The sequence below is a fragment of the Eptesicus fuscus genome, chromosome 9, assembly GCF_027574615.1.
Source record: "Eptesicus fuscus isolate TK198812 chromosome 9, DD_ASM_mEF_20220401, whole genome shotgun sequence".
In the NCBI taxonomy this organism is placed as follows: Eukaryota; Metazoa; Chordata; class Mammalia; order Chiroptera; family Vespertilionidae; genus Eptesicus; species Eptesicus fuscus.
In genome coordinates this window covers 50,236,479-50,259,210 of record NC_072481.1, presented here as the reverse complement: position 1 = coordinate 50,259,210, position 22,732 = coordinate 50,236,479, and the positions used below count along the sequence as shown (strand labels likewise).

At 39.7% G+C, this 22,732-nt stretch overlaps 1 protein-coding gene and 1 pseudogene across 1 annotated transcript; one reads left to right on the top strand and one right to left on the bottom strand.

The window, feature by feature from the left end:
• Positions 1-21,293, bottom strand: part of LOC129150310 (40S ribosomal protein S18-like) — a 27,683-nt pseudogene extending 6,390 nt beyond the window's left edge.
• Positions 21,292-22,732, top strand: LOC114230808 (protein kish-A-like). The gene is made up of 2 exons (XM_054721323.1): positions 21,292-21,317; positions 22,465-22,732. The coding sequence occupies exons 1-2, from the start codon at positions 21,292-21,294 to the stop codon at positions 22,688-22,690; spliced, it is 252 nt and encodes an 83-aa protein (XP_054577298.1). The 3' UTR covers positions 22,691-22,732.

Below are 22,732 nucleotides of genomic sequence, written 5' to 3'. Positions count from 1 at the left end.
ACAACAAATTACATCCCTCCTGCATGCAAATTCTGCTCCCCCTCTTCAAAAACTCTTCAAAAGTTTCAACCCATTATGGCATTGTCAGGAGCCAAGAGCTGGTCGAGGATTAACTCTGACCTTACTTCAGTAAATTACTGAAACTAGGCCCACTTCCTCTTGCCTGAGGACAAAGCATTCCTTCTGTAGCCACCCTTCAACCGCCACACCCTTTATCTATAGTCAGCACCCTTTACGACTTTAGCCGATTATCTAAGGGTCAGCCCCCACCCCTCTAGAAACCACATATAAGGAGCGCTGTAAAAAATAAAATTTCGAGGCTTGATCAGAAACCCCTTTGTCTTGCCTCCATTCTTTGCGTCCCTTGTCTGTCTCTCATTCTCTTAGGTGCGCCGCCTCGGTACCCCCGTTAGAAGACCCCGCTGGCCGGGGCATGGCATCAAGCTCAAGATCTAAGAGTTGATCAACTAAATTAAACAGATCTGAGTGTAAATGAGGTTATTCGTGTGTGATTCTTCAGATATGGACTGTGTAGGATTCTTCTTTGTCTGAAGACCTCTGACCTATAGAGACAAGTTATCTGCCGCACCTGCCCCATATACAAATATACAAATAAGAAAAGCACTGTAGATGGCTCATTCAAGAACAAGGGAACTGGAGACAGGAAAGCAGGAACTGGTGTACAGCAATGTTGAAAGTCTCTACGGGTACGATCCTGCTGTTAGTTCCCTGATTAAAGCCCAGTATTGCTCCCTTGGACTAATTTTCTACAGCTCTGGATTTCACCCTCTTGGGTTTTAGTTTTGCCTTCTGGGTTATTTCCCCCTCCCCCCTATAAAGAGTAGCCTACATTTTTAGCTAACTTGAATAGTTTCCTTAGCCTATAAAAGATCAGTTACCTAGCCCTAACCGGTTTGGCTCAGTGGATAGAGCATCAGCCTGCGGACTCAAGGGTCCCAGGTTTGATTCCGGTCAAAGGCATGTACCTTACTTGCGTGCACATACCCAGTGGGGAATGTGCAGGAGGCAGCTGATCGATGTTTCTCTCTCATCGATGTTTCTAACTCTCTATTCCTCTCCCTTCCTCTCTGTAAAAAAAATCAATAAAATATATTTTTTTAAAAAAGATCAAGCACCTAAAGGTCTCTTCTTATACTACCATTTCAGTCCAAGCCAATATGAATATATATATATATATATATATATATATATATATATATATATATATATATATATTAGAAGCCCAGTGCATGAATTTGTGCACGGGTGGGGTCCGGCCAGGCCAATCCAGCTGGGTAGAGGGGATGTGAGAGGTTGGCCGGCCGGCCCCGCCCCTTGGTCAAACTTCTGGTCGAGGGGACAATTTGCATATTAGCTTTTTATTATATAGGATTTTTTTTTCTTGTTTCAGGGAGGAAAAGGGAGAGGGAGATAGAAACATCAATGATGGGAGAGAATCATAGATTGGCTGCCTCTTGCACACCCCACATTGGGGATCGAGCCCGAAACCCAGGCATGTGCCTTTGACCAGAATCAAACCTAGGTACCTTCAGTCCACAGGCCAACACTCTAACCACTCAGCCAAACTGGCTAGAGACAATACAATTATTTTAAAAATAACAGTTTTATTGATCTATAATTCACATATCATACAATTCACCTGTTTAAAGTACACAATTCAATGGTTTTTAATATATTTACAGAGTTGTGCAACTATCACCACAATCAATTTTAGAAAATTTTCACCTCCCAAACAGAAACTTTACACCCATTAGCAGTCACTCCTCATTTCCTTTCAAACCACACAACCCTCAGCAACCACCGATTTATTTTCTACCTCTATAAATTTGCCTATTCTGGATATCCTATCTAATAAATATGGACCCTCAGCTAATTGAGCCTCATTCTGCCACAAAGATGGTGGTGACCACAGCCAATAAGGAGGGAATATGCTAATTGACTGCCACACCCTCAAAGATGGTGGTGCCCACAGCCACAAGATGGCGGCGCCCAGTCCCCTCAGCCCCGCCGGGGCAGCAGGCTGCCTCTGGAGTCCCCCAGGTCCCTCCGCCTCCCAGCCACCCAGGACCAGCCCGAGGTGCAGGCAAGCCTCAGATGGCAGCTGCCCAGCCGCCCAGGGTCACCCAAGTCTCAGGTAACCAGGGCCAGCCGAGTCTTGCGCTGCCGGCCATGGCAGCAGCACAGGTGTGATGGGGCGTCGCCTTCCCCTGATCACCGGGTCGCCTCCCACCCCTGAGGGTTCCCGGACTGTGAGAGGGGGCACACCGGGCTGAGGGACCCCTCTCCAGTGCATAAATTTTCATGTACCGGGCCTCTAGTTTCATATAAATGGAATCAAACATTTTATTGTCCTTACAATTGCTTTCTTTAACTTTTTATACTCTAACTTATTTTTATTGTATATACTTGTATGCATTTATTTATTTATTTTCATACATCTTTATTGTTGAAAGTATTACATATGTCCCCTTTTCACCCCATTGATCTCCTCCAGCCCACCCCCGCCACCCCCTATACCAGGCCTTCACTATCCTATTGTCTGTGCCCAGGGGTTATGCAAATATGCATACAAGGTCTTTGGTTGATTATCTCCCACCCACCCACCCTCCCCCACCTTCCCTCCAAGATTCTGCACTCTGTTCCAGGATTCCCTATCTCTGGATCCACTCAGTTCAACAGTTTATTTTGTTAATTAGATTCCACATATGAGTGAGATAATGTGATGCTCATCTTTCTGTGACTGATTTATTTCACTAAGCTTGATATTCTCCAGGTCCCTCCATGCTATCTTGAAGGGTAAGAGATTCTTCTTTTTTACTGCTGCATAGTATTCCATTGTGTAAATGTACCACAGCTTTTTTCATTCACTCATCTCCTGATGGGCACTTGGGCTGATCTTAGCTATTGTAAATTGTGCTGCAATGAACATAGGGGTGCATACATTCTTTCTGATTAGTATTTTGGGTTTCTTAGGATATATTCCTAGAAGTGGGATCACTGGGTCAAATGGTAGTTCCATATTTAATTTTCTGAGGAAACTCCATACTGTTTCCCATAATGGCTGCACCAGTCTGCATTCCCACCAGCAGTGCACTAGGGTTCCCTTTTCTCCACATCTTTGCCAGCACTTGTCATTTGTTGATTTGTTGTTGGTAGCCATTCTGATAGGTGTAAGGTGATACCTCATTGTCATTTTAATTTGCATCTCTCTGATGATTAGTGACTTTGAGCATTTTTTCACTGATATAATTTTTTTAATAGTATAGACTTTTAAGATATAAATTTATAACCTACTGCATTATACAAAAATTATACCCAAAAATCGTTGTTAATTCCTCTTTCCTCCGGTTCCCTGTGAAGCTTCTGTAAAATAACATCCTTACAATTTTAGAAATCCTGTTATTTAATGGGAAGGGTCTGTGAGGCAGCCCCTTAGAAGACTCTGAGGAGGTCTTTGTCTGTTTAAAAGGGTCTATGAAGCACCTTTTTCATAGAGGTGACCTCAGATGCTCACTTAGAGGCTTTTTACTTCAAGTTTAGTGACAAATCTAATAGTCATGGCTATCCAATTCTCCAGCTTCCTAAAGATGCTAATGAGAAGAGTGACAGTAAGTATGGGTGACAGAGCTATAGTCAGGCAAAGTGCCAGTTATGAGATATTACAGATGAAGTCAGACAGTAAGGAGGATGCTGAAATTGTAAAAAGAAAAAGAATAACTCAAACTACACCCAACCTGAGCTATTTAATTTTGTCATAAATAATGCCATACGCCTCGGTGCTACTGAGATCATGAAAGCCTCAAGGGATCGAAGAGAAATGAGCTGGCATTCATCTTGGCATTGTGACTGAGAGCTCAGCTCTGGAGCTAGGTCCTGAATTTTAATCCTAGATCCAATTCTTCTCTGATTATATAGCCTTAGGTAAGTTATTTTATCACTATGCCTCAATTTCTCCATATGTGGGGATCTACCTTATGGGATTATTGTTAGAGTTAAGTGATATAAACTACATACAATGCTTAGAAAAGAACCTGGGACACAGTAAGCATCCAAATAAATATTAGCTATTATTCTCATTACTATTTAGTTTACTTGACTTCAGGAGATAAAATATTTAGAAAGCATTTCATCCCAAACAGCTAAAATATACATCATCTAGGGCTGAAAGAAGTATGCTGCAGTTATCTGAAAAATCTACTCATGTGGAATTTCTCATTCTGGTGAAGTCTGACTAACCATACAGCAGTGTCCCCATTTCACAGATAAGGAAGCAGATGTGGCTAAAATGGGTAGCTGAAGGACCCTCATAAAGTCAATCTTGAGCTCCAGAACTCTGCTCACTGGTCCAGAAAAGGATTTTATTGTTTTATGTTTGCCCCTCTGCACCACTCTTGAATGGTGTCTTTGAGTGCTGATTGCCAGTCTGGACTCCCCTTGCTATCTTCTTACATCCTTGGGGCAGGTTAAATTTCCTTATGTTTGTGATTTAAAATGTTCTGACATTTCTACCACTTACCAACATTTGGGGGATATTCAAATTTTAAAAAATCCTAAGAATCTAAAGATCAGAACTTTCCAAATACCCATTTAGAGCAGTTTCTTGAACTTTGAAGGATCACAAATATCTTTATCAACCTATTGAAACCATTGATTTTTTTCTTCATAAAAAATGCATACATACATTTGCATATAATTTCAGGGGATTCATGTGGATTTTCCTTACCTATTGATATATCAGTTAGAGCATCCATGAACCACAGGTTAAGAGCCTTTGATTTAACATACTGGTAAGGTGTGTCTTCCTGGAGGAGCAGAGTATCTTCCCACTAGGATTGCCTTCTTCCTAAAAATCGTAAGCAGAAACAATTTATCTCCCCCAGAGCTGTGCCAGAAGCATCATTTTATGCATCTATTTTCCCTAGTCTAAAACCTTTTTATAACTTATGTGTTTCTATAAGAATTCTTGAATTGTCCAGGCATTCTTAAATTTTCCCTCATGTAATTACAGAATCTGTTTCCCAGGCTTATTTTCCAAATTTAATTTCTGTCTGTGATTTGGTGTTTTTAGCCAATAATTCAGATACTCAAAATATCTTACAATGCTTTCAAGAAATTTTCTCAAATTATTTATCTTGCTTTTAGCTTTTCCTTTTACATACTCTCCCAGGGGAATGAAATGCCCTTATCTTGAATCTAATTCTTCCTTTTTGTCTGCTTAGAATCTATGGTTGTTTTCCATATGTCAGAACAGGAAATGCATGTCTTATAAATTGGTAGATTTATTTATTCATTAAAAACATATCAGTTACTCATATCCAAATACATTAAGTTAAACCCCCCATACTTAAGTTTTCTAAATTTGCCAAGAAATACCTTTAAAGTATTTACTTATTTATTTAGTAATTATGTTTTAGTATTTATGTATAAATTAATATTTTATTTTTTATGTATATACTAGAGGCCCGATACACGAAATTCCTTCAAGGGGCTCAGCTCTCGCAGCCATGGTGGCTGCCTCGGCTCTCGAAGCCCAGGCTTCGTTTGGAAGGTCGTCCAGAAGGATGTCCAGAAGGTGGTTCGGCTGTCCAGTCTAATTAGCATATTATCTTTTATTATTATAGATTTAATTTCCTCTAAAAAAAATGAAGAAATACCCTAAGAGATGTAAGTGGAGAAAAATATCTACGGAGGGCCATAAAAGTTAGAGCTAAAGGAGACAGAGGTTGTTAGACACCCTCATTTTACAAATAAAGAAACTGGGTCCTATCAGATTTTGACAGCTTACTTAAGGTAAAAACCTAGTGGAAGAATTATGATGAAGAGAATTGGTACAAAAAATAATGCAATAAAATGCCTGGTTTTGCCAGTTCTTCTTCAATGTCTCAAAATCCACTTAACTTATTCCACCCTTGGGAGAGAGTGGGGAAGTATGATTGAAATTTCCCCATCCATGCACAAATTACTGTATTCTTTATTAACATCTCTGTTTAAGTCTTTTAATATACTACCAACATCAACCTTAAAATAGAAAGAAATACACTCATTGGGGAGAGTCAAAGAGATTTCCTGACTGTTGTAAAACCTGGGATAGAAATTGGAGTTTTACACTTCAGTGGGACTTAAAATTTCTGCTGATTTAAACTCAAACCCTGATTTTTACTTTCTCTATCTTCTACTCAACTATTACCTGAATCCTTGAAGAATTCAATAAAATGTTTCCTTCTTCCCTAAGCCTCTATCAACTTCTGCTTTAATAGTGATGCAGCATGCTTATTAAAAGGGAAGACTTGGCAAAAGTTGTTTTGGTAGAAAGTTGTTTTACTGGAGTATAAAGTTGTTTTACTATAAGGTTGTTTTTATCCAGCACAATAAACTACCCCAGTGTCTAAAACTACCAGGCCCCTAACACCTTAAGTCACTGCAGTGTTAAACCTGCCATGTCCTGACTTTTAACTGTGGCCATTAAAATGGGGGACATTTTAATGGTAGAAGCAGAGTAGTAAATTTTTATCAAACTCTTTTCCTTTTTAGAATTCAAAATATGCATGCTATAGGTTAAATAGCTTAGAAGTAAATAGTACTGACACTAGACATTACAATGCAGTGTTAGATGTTTGTTCAGTAGCTTGTCTTAGGAAGATAGAAACGGTGCTGTTTCTGTCCTAATGTTGACAGACTTTGTCATTATTACCTTCTCCTGGAGTAACTATAATTTTACCTTTCCTACAGAACCAAGGACAAGCAAATAGACTTCTCTAATGATAGCAACTTGTAAACACTGATTTGCTGTGAACTTGAAGATCCATTATCCAAAGGTTGAACTCCTATTATGTCCTATCATCAGCCAAGAAGAAATCCATTGCATTGGCAACAACTTTAATGCATATCATCTATCTCCCTCTGATAATTTCCAAGAAGTGCTTCCAAGATACTTCTTAATTAGCACCATTATCATGTTTTCTTAAGACAAAAAAATCCATGCAATATTTGCCTCCATCCATCTATAATAATCTTAAATAAGGCTATTTAACACATGGCTGCTTGGTGAGGTTGAAATATATTACCTGGTATCTGGCTATAACAACAACAACAACAACAAAAAACCCTTAGAAGTTATTAGGCATGTGATTACCTGGGAATCTGCTATCACACCTTAGGTAAATGATGGGGAACCATCAGTTGCACAGCAACAAATTAAGGTTGGTTAGTTAGGGACCTGAACTGAGGAATATTTAGTGCATTGGTACCCTCCACTGGCTTGGAGCTGGGCCAGATGGAAAAGCAATCCTCCAAGAACCATTTGCCACCTGTAAGGAGCACAAATGACCATCTCCTACCAACAGCAAGAGAAGATGTTTTTGAAGTTCAGCTGTCATGGTAGCTCTGAAAACTTTGGGCAACATAAGGGCTGCATAGAAAGCTTGGTTTTCCCTGAGTCTGAAGAGTGTTTCCAGCTTTTATTTATTTACTAGAGGCCCAGTGCATGAATTTTTGCACCAGTGGGGTCCCTCAGCCTGGCCTGCAGGATCAGGTCAAAACTGGCTCTCTGACATCCCCTGAGGGGTCCTGGATTGCAAGAGGGTGTAGGCCAGGCCAAGGGACCCCACCGGTGCACTATCGAGGCGGGGGAGGGATGTGGGAGGTTGGCCAGCCGGGAGAGACCATAGGAGGGCTCCAGGGCATGTCCAGCCTGTCTCTCTCAGTCCCAATCAGCCGGACCCCAGCAGCAAGCTAACCTACCGGTTGGAGCATCTGCCCCCTGATGGTCAGTGTACATCATAGCGAGCAGTTGAGCAGCCTTCACATATCATTAGCATATTATGCTTTGATTGGTTAAACAGACAACTGGATGACCAGACACTTAGCATATTAGGCTTTCATTATATATGATTTTAACTTTGGTGGGAAAGTGGTCATTTGAATGTCTCCAGAAAAGCATGTACACTACCTCAAGACTAGGTCATTGAAGATATTTACTGCCTTTACACCTGGTAATGTGGTTATTTTAAGGAAGAGATTTGATAAATAAAAAGAATAAGGTTTGATTCAAGAATGTATTTTCACATTATAATGTATACATAAATATAATGAATCAATGGAATAAGGCAATGGTTTGTTGGATCTGTAAATACCAACCATCGCTCACAGAAGGTCCGGAAGATAGCTTGAGCAATAAGTAGTGTGGAACTAATAAGATCAATCTTAGATCCATTGGTGGATACTCGCTTTTTCTTTCTGAACACTGTTGGCTTTTGCACTTTTCTAAGAATCTGTTGCTGCCCTCTGGTGGCCAGGGGATTCCCACAACAGAGCCCCTTTCCTTCCCCCAATAAAAACTCACCTGCCAATGTCCCTTGCTTTCTTCTATTTACAGTTATAAGAAAAGATATTTAAAGGTTTAAAATTAACTTTTATGCGGCACTCTTTTTCAAGCCAAAACAACCCACCAAACATTTGACAGAATGTAATAATTTTAAGTAACAAAATCATATTTACTGATTATATTCACATTTTCTTTCAATTGATTTTGTGTGTCACCATATATACATTTATAATATACACACTATAGTATATAAATATGTAATGTCATATATGTATATACAAACTCAAAATGGATTAAAGACTTAAATATTAGGCTCAAAACCATAAACTCCTAGAAGAAAATGTAGACAGTAAAATCTTGAACATCTCTCTTGTCAATATTTTTCCTGATATATCTCCTCAGATAAGGGAAACAAAAGAAGAAGAAAAAATGGGACTACCTCAAACTAAAGTTTTTGCGCAGCAAAGACAACCATTAACAGAACAAAAAGGCAACTTACCACATGGAAGAAGATATGCACCAATGATACATCCAATAATGTTAATATTCAAAATTTATAAAGAACTCATGCAACTTAATATTAAAAAAAACAATTTAATAAAAAAGAATGAGCAGAGGACCTGAATAGACATTTTTCCAAAAAGGACATGCAGATTGCCAATAAGCATATAAAAAGATGCTCAATGTCACTAATCATCAGAGAGATGCAAATTTAAACCATAATGAGATATCACTTCACACCTGTCAGGATGGCTATCATCAATAAATCAACAAACAATAAGTGCTGGTGAGGATGTGGAGAAAAGGACACCCTCATGCACTATTGGTGGGAATGCAGACTGGTGCAGCCACTATGGAAAACAGTATGGAGGTTCTGCAAAAAATTAAAAATGAGACTAGTTTATGATCCAACAATTCTACTTCTGGGTGTGTAGCCAAAGAAACCCAAACACTAATTAGAAAGAATATATGCACCCTATGTTCATTGCGGCGTTATTTACAATAGCAAGCTATGGAAGCAAACCAAGTGCCCATCAATAAATGGGTAAAAAAAATGGCAGTGCATATATATATATATATATATATATATATATATATATATATATATATAATGAAATATTACTCAGCCATAGTGTAATCTTACCATTTGCAACAGGTGTTATGTTAAGTGAAATAAGTCAGCCAGAGAAAGACAAATAAATAACATATGATATCACTTATGCAAGGAATCTAAAGAACAAATAAATCAACAGACAAATTAGAAACAGACTAATAAATGCAGAGAACAAACTGATTGCCAGTCCAAAAGGGGTTAGAAGACTAGATTAAAAAAAAAAAAGATGGAGGGATTAAGAAGTACAAATTGATAGTTACAAAATAGTCACAAGATATAAAGTACAGCATAGGGAATAGTCAATAAGTACTGTAAATATTGGAGGAATACTTTGTAAAGAATCTGATTTTCTAACCACTATGCCATATACCTGAAACTAGCACAAAATAATAATGAATGACATATGTAATTGAAAAATTAAATTAAATTTAAAAAGAATCTCCTAGTGAACTTTTAAAGTATGCTAATGTCCAGGCCCCATCCCAAACCAATTTAATCCAATCTCTGGGATTGAGTTTAGCCTTCTATTATTTTTTAACACTCAGATTATTCTAATAACCTGGCAATAATAGAAAATATTGAGGACCACTAAATTAAATCAACCAAATAGCATAAGAAAATCAGCACTCGGTCATAAATCTGATCTAAATTTTAGTCCCAGCTCTGCTTTGAATAGATTTATGGCATTTAGTAAGTTGCCTAACCTCTTGGACTCTAGTTTTCTCAAAGTTAAAGTGAGATCATTGAATTAAATCATTCTTAAAGTTAAAGTGAGGAATTAGATCATTTAACATTTTCTTTCTAAAGGTACATTAGAGACTCATGTTAGCATGCCTTTATAAGATTCCCTATTCACTTCATTGTTTGGGGCCTGATCTGCCACTCTTAGCTTACCTCGCTTCACTCCAGCCTTAGTTAACCTGCTTTATCTCCTTGATCACCTGTAAGCTCCCTTTGCTTCACAGTCTTCATTTACTACATCCTTTCATTAGAAAACACTCTAGGACATCTCCCTCCTCCCTTAACTAAGTCAATGTTATTTAAGCATAATAACTTTTTTAATGTCCTTTTTTCATTGATTTGAGAGAGAGAGAGAGAGAGAGAGAGATCAGTTTGTTATCCCACTTATTTATGCATTCATTGGTTGATTCCTGTAACCATAATTACTTTTGACATAAGATTGTTCTCCTTGGTGTCATAGGGGTACTTCAAACAGATGAATATTGATGGACCCCTACATAACATAGTAATGCAATCATATAAAAAGAATACTCATATTTGTGTTCTACCACCAGGTCCTATTTAATTAGAAACTTGACCAAATTTAACCCATTAATTTCAATATCTAGCTCATAAGTCATTTCCAGAATGAAAGGCAATGAGAGATAAGAAAACACTTTCAAAGATTTTTAAAATATAAACCTAAAATATCATTAACACATACTAGAGAAGATGGGATGGAATGTAGATTTTTCTCAGCAATGCTTTGCAAGGAATTCTGGAGGCCATGAATTTTCCTAGGTAGGTGAACCTGTCATTAAGAAGAGTCTCTTGAGGGATGACTGAGAGGTCAATTTTGTGACAAATTATGGTACAAAGTTTGTTGCCCATATTATTTCCCCTTCTCAATAATTACTGCTACTACAGTGTCATTTTTGAAAAGGTCAGGAAATGGAAATACATGCATCAGACGAGAACGAAGGATCTACTTTCCCGTAAACTCTACAAATGAGTACGTCAAGGTCCCAGTGAGAAAAGACCTTTAAACTCTCTCCGCGTTCTACATCAGGATAATAACTGTGGGAAGAAGTGGGAGGACAGATTATATTTTAAAGACACTACGGGAGTTGTAGAGCAAGGAGAAAAATCTTGTTATGCTTTCCACAAATGCCAGTCAATTTTACTAGGAAAACATGTTATATAATCACTAGAGGCCCGGTGCACAAAATTCGTGCACTTGGGAGGGGTCCCTCAGCCTGGCCTGTGCCCTCTCACAGTCCGGGAGCCCTGGGGGGGATGTCCGACTGACGGCTTTGTGGGCCTAAGCCATCAGTTGGACATCCTTAGCATTGCCATGGAGGCAGGAGAGGCTCCCACCACTACCGCTGTGCTCTCCAGCCATGAGCCCAGCTTCTGGTTGAGCGGCGCTACCCCTGTGGGAGCACACTGACCACCAGGGGGCAGCTCCTGCATTGAGTGTCTGCCCCCTGGTGATCAATGCACATCATAGTGACCAGTCATTCCACCATTCGATCATTTGCATATTAGCTTTTTATTATATAAGATACACTGTAGATGAGGCCCCCTAGAACCATAAGAAATGCAAAAAAATCACTGTTAACTCATTCTCGAATTGCCCCACTTAAAATCAAATTGCCCCCCCCCACCCCCCGTGGGACATGTGCTGCACCTTGGGAACCACTGGGCTTTACACTTTTCCTCGCTGAGCTTCATTTCTGAATACATACGCATATACCATGGGAATTGTAATCTCTTCTCCGCCTACCTCACTGGGTTGTCATGAGAAGGTTCTGAGCTAATAAACCTAGAAATGTTTCATCAAGTAAGTGATGTCTAAATGGGAAGGGATTGTTATTTTTAAGCCCACGGGTACCCTCGCAGGAAGCAGGTGCTGATTGGGGGAGGAGGGCATGATTGTTTCCTGGGACTGTAGCTATAGAAGCTTTGCAGAGAGTTCCGCAGTCCTCGGAGGGGCAGGCTTTGGCCAGCATCCCTGTAGTGGTGGTCGTCCCTGGAGGTGCTGACGGGGGGGGAGGGGGGGGGGAGGGGCGGTAGGAGGGTGCTAGGGGGGTGGCAAGGCCGAAGAGAGAGTAACTGTCAAACCTTCCTGCTTGGTGCCGTTCTTTAAATTGTACGTGGCTGTTTCGCAGCTGTACCTGTAATCTCCTGGAGTGGGGCAGGGACCAGGGCAGGGCCAGGCAGGCTAGGGGGTGGGGGGTAGCGCCCCTGGTGAGATTCAGTGCACTTCTGCTGCGGAGAAGGCGCCGCTGCGGTTGGGGCGGGGGGGATGGGTCTGACCCTGGGGGGCTGCTCAGGCCTGCCTCCACCCAGATCTGGAGTTGTAGGGAGGAGAGGTGTGCCTGGCCCCAGCGGAGGGGGCCCGGCAATGGCGGGCCGAGGTCCCTGGGTGCCTCAGGGGCACTGATGGGTCATCGTCGGTGAGCTATTGTTGTGGGTGCTCCTGGAGGGGTGGCGGGGGAAGAAATCGGGAGTCAGAGGTGCGGGCTGCAGCCACCCCCGAGGCTGGGTCTTCTCCCCATTCAGTCAGCCTCCCCATCGCCCCAGGGGGGCGGGGGCTAGGGTAGGGTGTCTGTGCAGGGGGATTGAAAGAGCTCCCTGTGGCCACTTCCTCTTCCTTCTTTGCAGTCCAGACTCCTGTCAGGCACTCTCCTCAGACCCCTGGGAACTTGGCTCCAGCCACCCTGCCCCTCCGTGGCTCCCTGCAGCCCCCACCCCACTTGATTCTCCCCAGCCACCTGCCTGTCAGGAGGCTGCCGGGCACCCTGCTGCAGGCAGTGCATTCCTGGGGCAGGGGGTGGGGGTGTGGGGAGCAGCTCCAGTAAAGTTTAGTAAATCCCAGGTCAGCATCAGGATTCAGCTGCGGGGCCACGGGGGAGTCTGCCTGGGCAGGACGAAATCACACTAGACCCGGAATTCCACCCCATGGCCCCGCAGCCCCACCCACCCTGTGAATGGTCGTGATGTGATGGTGTCCCAGATAATTTGCATATTCCTCTATTATATATATAGATAATATAGATACAGAACCAGTTGTGAGAACATTTAAGAAGTAAAAGTGTATTCTAATGTATCCCCTTCCATCCTTTACTATTTCTCCCTTTATGGAGCCTTGATAGGCACAGAATGACATTGAGTTACACCTGGCTGCCCATGATAGCATATTATTATGCCCTACTGAGCACCACTCATGCTTCTCCAGCTTACTCAGTCCTTTTGCTATTTTACCCAGCAAGATACAAAGCATAAAGAATGGGGGGGAAACACAGTGTTTGTTCCAGCTAGAATATTAAGATCTGTTTGTGACTATGAAGCAGAGAAATGAAGGGCACGTGTGGGAAAGTCCCTGTATATATGTCAAGGGACAAGTGGGAGGTTTGGCTTTAGTGGGAGCAGTCTATAATCACGGGAGGAAAATAAAGAACATATGGGTAAAAATGAAAGTACAGCGAAATGAAAATTTGGAGGAGAGATAACTTAGTTGCATTGTGATGGGTTCTTATTTTCTTGGGATATGAGTAAATTCACCACAGGGAATTAGAGAGGAAGTAGTTGATATTGGTGGCTGATGGAGAGAGAAGCTGTGAAAGCGCCTCAGAGTCGGAAAGCAGATTGATTAGGGAACTCTAGTAAGATGGCTGGATAGTTAAAGAGGCAATGAAGGGTAGTAGAGGCAAGACCTTACTTGAGACTTGTTTGCAAAGGTATGTCTCCAGAACTTGTACCGCATTCCAGGCTGATGGGGTACAGTGGGGAGCAGGCAGGTAATTGGTTTTGCCAGTTAAGTGAGACAGAAGGAAAAGGGGGTAACAAGGGAGTTGAGGCCCTTGAACAAGGAGTCTGACCTGAACAAGGAGAACAGTGAAAAGCAGGAAACACTGGACAGGAAAAAAGTGTTGGAGTCAATGAATTTGAGGATAATACATTCAGGTGGACGGATTACCGTAAAGGAGAAAAAAGGAAAGAAAGCAGTATAGAAAAAGGTAGGCTGCTTATAATTGAGGTTTCAGAGGTGCTACTATTACTGATGTTGACAATGTTGATAGCACTATTTTACAAACTTTTTAAACCACAACCCTCACAAACAAAAGAAATGTTACATAGATATTTAGTACACATATACATATTTTTACAAAACAATGCTTATCCTTAAATATACTCTGATATTTTAAATTCTATTCCATTCTCATTTTAAACTTCTAGTTACTACATTAATTTCAAGGACTAGTAATACATCACAATCTGAAGTGGAAAACACTGATCCAGGATAATTCCAACAGGGGTAGCTGAGAGAACAAAAGATATAATTAAGAAAATCATGGACCTCAGCAGCCAGTGTGTTGAATTAATCATTTTTGTTGGTACTGAAGTTGACAAGAATAATGATAGAAGTAGTGGTAGAAATAAAAACATTTAACCAGATAAGAAAACTTTATATTAATTAATCTTTCCAATGAAAATAAAATTATAATAAATGAATGGCTAATTTTATTTTTTATAAATAAAAGTATTTTGGATCAAGCCCAAAACCTAGGCATGTGCCCTGACTGGGAATCAAATTGGTGCATGGGTCAACGTTCAACCATTGAGCCACACCAGCTGAGTGACAAATCATGCCTTTTCTGATTAGGATGTGTCACATATAAATGGGAAACTGTTGGACTATTTTTAGTTTTGTTTTTATGTTAGTTGACATATAACATTATATTAGTTTCAGGTATACAACACAATGATTTGATATTTGTATATATTGTGAATAAGATAGGAGGTTATATATCATGTGTAAAACAGACTTGGTTTTACTTTCATGTAGTTGTAACCTACTTTACAGTAATGGCATGGAATAAATAATCAAAAACTAAATAAATATAGAGGTGCAACTTATGATAAGAGCAGTAGTGTGCTATCTGAGAGAGAATGTGGATAGCGAAGTGGTATTTGAGAAGTCCTCTTTCAAGAAATGAAGTGTTAGCTGAATCCCAAAAGATGAGTAAGAGATGGCCACATGGCAAAATTACTTGTCATTCTATTCCATACTTTATCTTTCAAATGAGAGAGCTAAAATAATAGAATCTCATGATGGGATGGCCCCTTAAAGCCCTTCTAACCCAACAACTCTTCTGATTCTTCAATCCTTTCTAAGATGTCTCTGCTCAAATGTCAATATCATAGCAAACTTGCTCCTTTTCAAGAGCAGTTAGTGAAAGTTTTTCTAACTATTATTTTAGATGTTTTCTCACACATTAATTCATTTTATTCATTACCCTATGAGAAGTAATGTTCCCTAATTTGTGGAAGAGAAAATAAATGGAGTTGGCTTTGATACACAATGGTGCTAGTAACCACCACCTCCTTTCTCTGAACTGTTACTAATGGCAGGATTTTCGTGGCCTGATGTGGCTCAGTGGTTGAGCATAGACCGAGGAACCAAGAGTCTGCTGGTTCAATTCCCCATGAGGGCACATGCCCGGGTTGAGAGCTCTATCCCCGATGGGGGCGTGCAGGAGGCAGCTGGCAGCCAATTGATGTTTCTCTCTCATTGATGTTTCTGCCTCTCTCTCACTCTTCCTTCCTTTCTAAAATCAATATATGTGTGTGTGTGTGTGTGTGTGTGTGTGTGTGTGTGTGTGTGTGTATTAGTGGCAGGATTTTTCTCTGATGCACCAACATATGCAAAGCAGCTGTGTGGGTCTAAGGGGAGGTTACAGGGTCATGGGACAATATTTTTGAGTAACCATCTGGCTCTAATCCAGCATAAACTCACATTCATGACCTCATTTGCATCATACTCCAGCTAAATCTAGCCAAGTGGTAGATGTCACATTCCTTATTTACCCTCATTCTCTCTAATCAATCATCTCCTAGTGAGTGTTACTAGGCACTAAATCTGGGAATAAAGAGTAACGTTAGCAGAATGTAAATAAACTTGAATGGAAAGGGCAATTAGAGAAGAACTAAATTCCTTGGCTTAAATCAGGATCCTACTCAATCTGAATGCACCAGTCTTGGGAATACTAAAAGAGTAATTATATTCCTCCATCTGCCCTTGGCTTGTCATAAAAATAATATAAACATATCACTTGGAGTGCAAGTCAGTGATTGGTGGTGGCAAGAGGGAAGTCCACAGCGAAGTCAGAAGTTGTGAGACAAGTCCATGTGCTCAAAGAACATTCCAGAGAGGACACAGGGAAGGAAAAATAAGACTTAGCATAGTATTTATCATAGGTTAGAGGACATTGCCCTCTGAAGGGGGAAAAAGGGGAAAACTAGCAAACTATGTAGATGCACATCATTATTGTTATCATTATTATTAAAATTACAAAATTCGTGCACGAGAGGGGGGGGGGTCCCTCAGCCTGGCCTGCACCCTCTCCTATCTGAGATATCTCCATCACAATCCAGGACTGCTGGCTCCCAACTGCTCACCTGCCTGCCTGCCTGATTGCCCCTAACTGCTTCTGCCTGCCAGCCTGAACACCCCCTAACCACCCCCCTGCCAGCTTGATTGACTCCTAACTACTCCCCTGCCAGCTTGATTGCCCCTAACTGTCCTCCCCTGCCAACCTGGTCTCCCCTAACTGTCCTCCCCTGCAGGCCTGGTCCCCCCCAACTGCCCTCCCCTGCTGGCCTGGTCACCCCTAACTGTTCTCCCCTGCTGGCCTGGTCACCCCTAACTACCCTACCCTGCTGGCCTGATCATCCACAACTGCCCTCCCCTGCCAGCCATCTTGTGGTGGCCATCTTTGACCACATGGGGGCAGCCATCTTGTGTGTTGGCGTGATGGTCAATTTGCATATTACTTCATATATATATATATATATATATATATATATATATATATATACACACACACACACACTAGAGGCCCATTGCAGGAAGATTCCTGCAAGAATAGGGCTTCTCCACCACCCCGCTTGCTTCCCTCCTGTCTCCGCCACCCCACTTGCTTCTCCACAGCTTCACTCCCTTCTGCAGTGCTTGGCTTCCTTCTATGCTGTCTTCAGTCTTCACTCTGCACCTGCATATGCAAATTAACCACCATCTTTGTTTGGTTAATTTGCATACTCGCTCTGATTGGCTGGTGGTCATAGTGGAGGGATGGTCAATTTGCATATTTCTCTTTTATTAGTGTAGATATGTCAGTATCATTGGATAATCAGCCCTCAGCCTTCTTTCATTTTTTCTCCTCTTTTATCTCCTCCTTGTCAACATGCCCTTTTCCTTGCCTTTCTGGTACCTTATGACTTATGAAGCTCAGTCTATTGATTTCATTATAACTTCTAGACAGTTTGTATTCAGCTTAAGAGCTTTGTTCAGTATTTTTTGTCTTATTTGCTTATATAATTGTTTTTATAATTGTAGGAAATTTTAAAATATTTTCTCTTTACTTTAAATTGTTCATTCAAATTTGTATTCAGGAATTGTCATAATACAGGGAAAACTTAAAATCTTGCCCATGTTTCAAATAACAAATCTTAAATGTTTTCTTTCCTCCAAGTTAACTCCTCAGAGACACATCCTAGCATCTCAAAACATCTCCAAGTCTGGTCTTACTAGTAGATGGCATGAAGAAGAGCCCTCTGGGGGAATCTGTTGGCTTCATACTTAAAATCTATTCTCCTGGCAACTCTGGAAGTTCAGATATGTTCCAAATAAAATTTCTCCCTGAAGATGTCATAAGTCCAATATCAAGTTCTCACAATTTCTAAAGCAGAATAATTTTATCCAAATTTTCTTTCCACTGAATCTCTTTTATTGGCTTCTGTAGCATACTGACTAATTAATCAAATCCTTTCTCCTGTCAAACAAATGTGGCCAGAAAGTTCTTAATTCTAAGGAAACCTTCTCAATACATATTATTCAGGATAAACTAGGCTATGCTACAGCAACAAATAACCCCACAATCTCATTTTTACAACACACTAAAAGTTTCTTATGCCTCACATCAGTGTGGGCTAATTAACTCTCCTTCAAAAGTGATGCAGGAACTCTCACTAGGTACACACTCCATTAGGAACATGCGAACCCTGTGGTTGCCATGAAGAGAAGGCTGGTATAAACGGTCTTTCTTAAAGGTCACACCTGAGGAGAGGCTTAAATCGTTTCTGCCCATATTCCATAGCCTCAAACTAACTGCATTGGAGACTAAAAAATATAGCTTTCAAGTGTGTCCAGAAAGAGAAAATTACAGGGTACTGTCACTGCTACACATTATAATCCTTAATCCCTAGGAGTAAAAAGGGAATTTCAGAACCACAAATTCTATGAAATATATAATTAATTCTTTTCTAACACTAAAACAATTTGGAGATTGATTTCCCAATGATTTCCCTAAAATCTAGCAAGTTAAAAAAAATGTATTGATACATATACTAATATACATGCATACATAATACCTTTATTCATCTATCCATTCAGGCAATAGTATTTTTTATATAAGAAAAAAACATGTGCTTTGTGGTCTGATTTTTTTCCATGTAATAATGCATCTTAAATATTTTCCCATATCAATATATGTATTAGCACATAATATAGAACACAGAATGTTATTTTTATAGTTGTAACTACTCACGGTACTTCCCTATTGGAAGACAGATTGTTTTCAGAGAACTCACTTAAACAAGTATATCTTTGAGTACATATGCAATTAACTCTTTCAGATGGATTCCCAGAAGTAGTCAATTGTTGGGTTCAAAAACTAAAAATTAATGTTAGTGACCAGCTGGTGTTGCACAGTGGTTGAGCATCAACCTATTAACCAAGCAGTTACTGGTTAGATTCCCAGTCAGGGCACGTGCCAAAGTTGTGGGCTCAATCCGCAATAGGGTGTGTGCATGAGGCAGCCAAGCAATGTTTCTCTCTCATCAATGTTTCTTTCTCTTTATCCCTCTCCCACTCTCTCTTTCTAAAATTCAATTTTAAAAATATTTTTTTAAATTAATATTAGTGCCTACTTGTAATAAACTCAGCCAAGGTGACTGGTATATATTTTCTAATTGATTTTTGTTTTGTCTTAATTGCTTAACTTTAATTATCTTTTTGTATATGTGTTTTATTATACGAACATATTATCTAGCTTAACTTCTAGGGTGTTGCTCATAGCATTTGTCAAGTCTAGAAGTAGGAATAAAAGCAAAAGCTGAAGGAAACGAAATATAAGAGAGGAGAAAAAGCAGATTTTTTAAAAAGTAAAAGGGAGGGAGGAAGTGAAGGAAAAAGAGGAAGAAAAGGAGAGGAAAAAATATAGATAGAGAAGCAGACATTAAGAGGGGAAGCAGGAAGGACCACTTAGACAATAAATAGAATAATGTTTCAAATTATTTTTCCAAAGCTTGATTAACATTAATACCAAAACCCACAAGAAATAGTACAAAAATAGAAAACTACAGACTAAACTCATTTTGGAAAGTACCTAAAAAATTCTAAATAAAACATTGGCAAATAAAATTCAGCAAAATATTAAAGAACAATTTTCGATGATCTGGCCTTTGCCTACCTCTCTCAGTCCCATCTCTCACTATTCACTCTCCTTTGACAGTATGTATTAGCTTCATGCTGGGAACCCTTCCTTACTTCCTCTTCACCAGGCTAACTCCTCATCATTCTTCAGTCCTCAGATTAAGCATCTCATCTTCTGGGAGATTATCTTTGATCCCAGAATGGATTAGGTATTCCTACCATCTATCAAAACACCCATTACCCTTTACTAGTATTATGTTGACTTCTGTAACTGTCTCTCTCTCCTGATAAATTTTAGGGCCTAAAGACAGAGGCCAAATGACTCTTGTTCAACCCTACACACCAGATTCAAGTACAGCGCCAGCTAAGACTAACAGCTCTGCACCCTTGGAACCAGAATCTGAATTGAGGGAAGTTGTGTTGTAGCTTCTTTCAATCTAGAGGTGGAAGTGTCACATATACAATTAGACCTCCTTAACGACTAAGACAATTTCTCAAGTCAAGCCCGAGTAAAGCAAACAGGTGGAGTCTCCTGTCATTTTCCACCCTGTGACTGCTCATCAGGATTTCTCACATCACAAGAGGAAAAATGTGGCCCCATTTCCCTACTAGTGGCCTTCGTGGCTCAGTAAGGGAACCTCAGAGTGGTGCACACTAGACCAGGAGGGGTGACTAGAGTCCCTGGGTCCTCACAGAGAAAAAAAAAAAAAGAAGAATTTTCCACAACCAAGTGAGATTTGTGCCACAATAAATTTAATATCTAGATTTCCTAAATACTGCAGTATCCCCAATACTTAGAACAGTGCTTTGCACTTTGAGTAAATATGTACTAAGTTGATGAATAAATGCATAAATAATGAAAATCTTCCAATATAATTCACCATGTTCATAGATCCAAGGAGAAAATTTATGTGATCATCTCTATAAATGCCAAAAAGGCATTGATAAAATTCAGCATATATTCCTGCTTTTAACCAATAAATAAGTAAATAAATCTTGATAAAATGAGATACTTTCTTAACATTATTTTAGGTAGATAGATTGAGAATCAATTAAGAATCCATTAGAAGCAATGACAAAATTCATTTAGGTGGATCCTACCACATTACTGTAAAAATTAATAGGTGTTGTTTTTTCATTTTATTTTATTGGGGTGACATTGGAAAAATATATTTTGTATTTATTTCAGAGAGGAAGGGAGAGGGAGAGAGAGATAGAGGGAGAGAGTTACCCTATCAACAATTAACATGATAACATGAGAGAGAATCATTGATTGACTGCCTTCTGCATGCCTCCTACTGGGGATGTGCCCCTGACTGGAATCGAACCCAGGACCTTCAGTCTGCAGGCCAACACTCTATCCACTGAGCCAAACTGGCTAGGGATTAAAATTAATGATTTTAAAATATAATAGCATTTATACAGGTAATTAGCAAGATTTAGATAACTGAAATTTTTAAATTTTACTAAGGGACATTTTAAAAAATTTTATAAATATACATATATCTTGTTTTTTAATAGAAAAACTTTCAAGATTACTATAATATTCTATAATTTCCAAGCCAACTTAAGAAAATTGTATATGTAATATTTATATACATATATTTACCTGTCATGTTGATTGAAAAGGAACTTCAGGGGTACTACAATGTTTTTTAAATGTATGTGCCAAGATAGCAAGACTAATCAGAAATTTCTGAAAAAGAATAATGATTAAGGTCTAGCCTTAATAAATATTAAAACATACTCTCCAATTCCCACTGCAGCATAACAAACCACTTCAATACTTAGCAATGTAAGATAACCCATAATTATGTTCATGAAATTTTTGGGTCAGGAATACAGGTTTGTTGTTTCTAGTGTTAATGTAAGAAACATTCAAACCTATAAAGAATTCTTGTGAGTTTATTTGAGCCAAACTGTCGATATTTGCCTTGCAGGGAAGCAGAATCTCAACGTATTGAGATAATGCTCTGGAGAATGGCTGTTTTCCACCTAGTTTTATAAATTCCCATCAAAAGAGGAGACGTAAATAGGTTACATGAAATCCATTGGTGATAGATTAGGGAGGTGGGGAGGTTGGAGAAAGCACAGGGTGCGGGAGAATCTCTGGGGTTGGATAAAAAGTAAAATGATTAGACGTATGCTTCTTTTACATAGGGGGTACAGGATAGTTAACAGTCAACAATTAACATGATAACAATTTGTGGTTTTGCCCTGGGACATTGGTTGTGCCCTGCGGGGTTCGGGAAAAGGGAAGTTACAAGTTGCCTGGCATTCCAAAGGTGTGTTATCATAGATGCAAAAAGACACTGGGCTCAGTTAAGATAGAAGTTGATCTTTGTCAGGGAAGATACTGGCCTAGGACATGACTACCCACTATAAATTGCTTTTTAATTTAAAAGGTTTTAATTACTAGGCACTTAATCTGGGAATAAAGAGTAACATTAGCAGAATGTCAATAAACTTGAATGGAGAGGGCAATTGGAGAAGAACTAAATTCCTATTATTTTTTCCAAACAAGGTTATGTATGAAAAGAAAAATACACTTTAAAAAATTAATATCAAGTCACTCTAATCAGGTTAGGGACTAAATAACTACATTCTAATTTATAAACTCCTTTAGCTTCTTTGAAGAAGAAAGTCACAGAAAGAGATTTCTGTGTCAGTTCCCAGAGAGAAAGCTAATAAAGTTCAGGGAGGACCATGATCAAAGACCTACCCTAAAGTCTCACTGAGGTTTTCCGCCCCGAGCCCGGAAGGGTGATGTGGCTGGGGCTTCGCCAGCCTCACTCTGTCTACCATTTTCAATTCTCAGAGTCTGTTGACTGTCATCTTGCTGCTTGTATGTACCTGTGCTTATATCCGATCCTTGGCACCCAGCCTCCTGGACAGAAATAAAACTGGATTGTTGGGTATATTTTGGAAGTGCACCAGAATTGATGAATGGAAGAGTCCTTATGTAGCAGTATGCTGTATAGTGATGGCCTTCAGCATCCTGTTCATGCAGTAGCTTGGAAAAATACCTGAATTTAATTGCCATCAGATTTCAGTA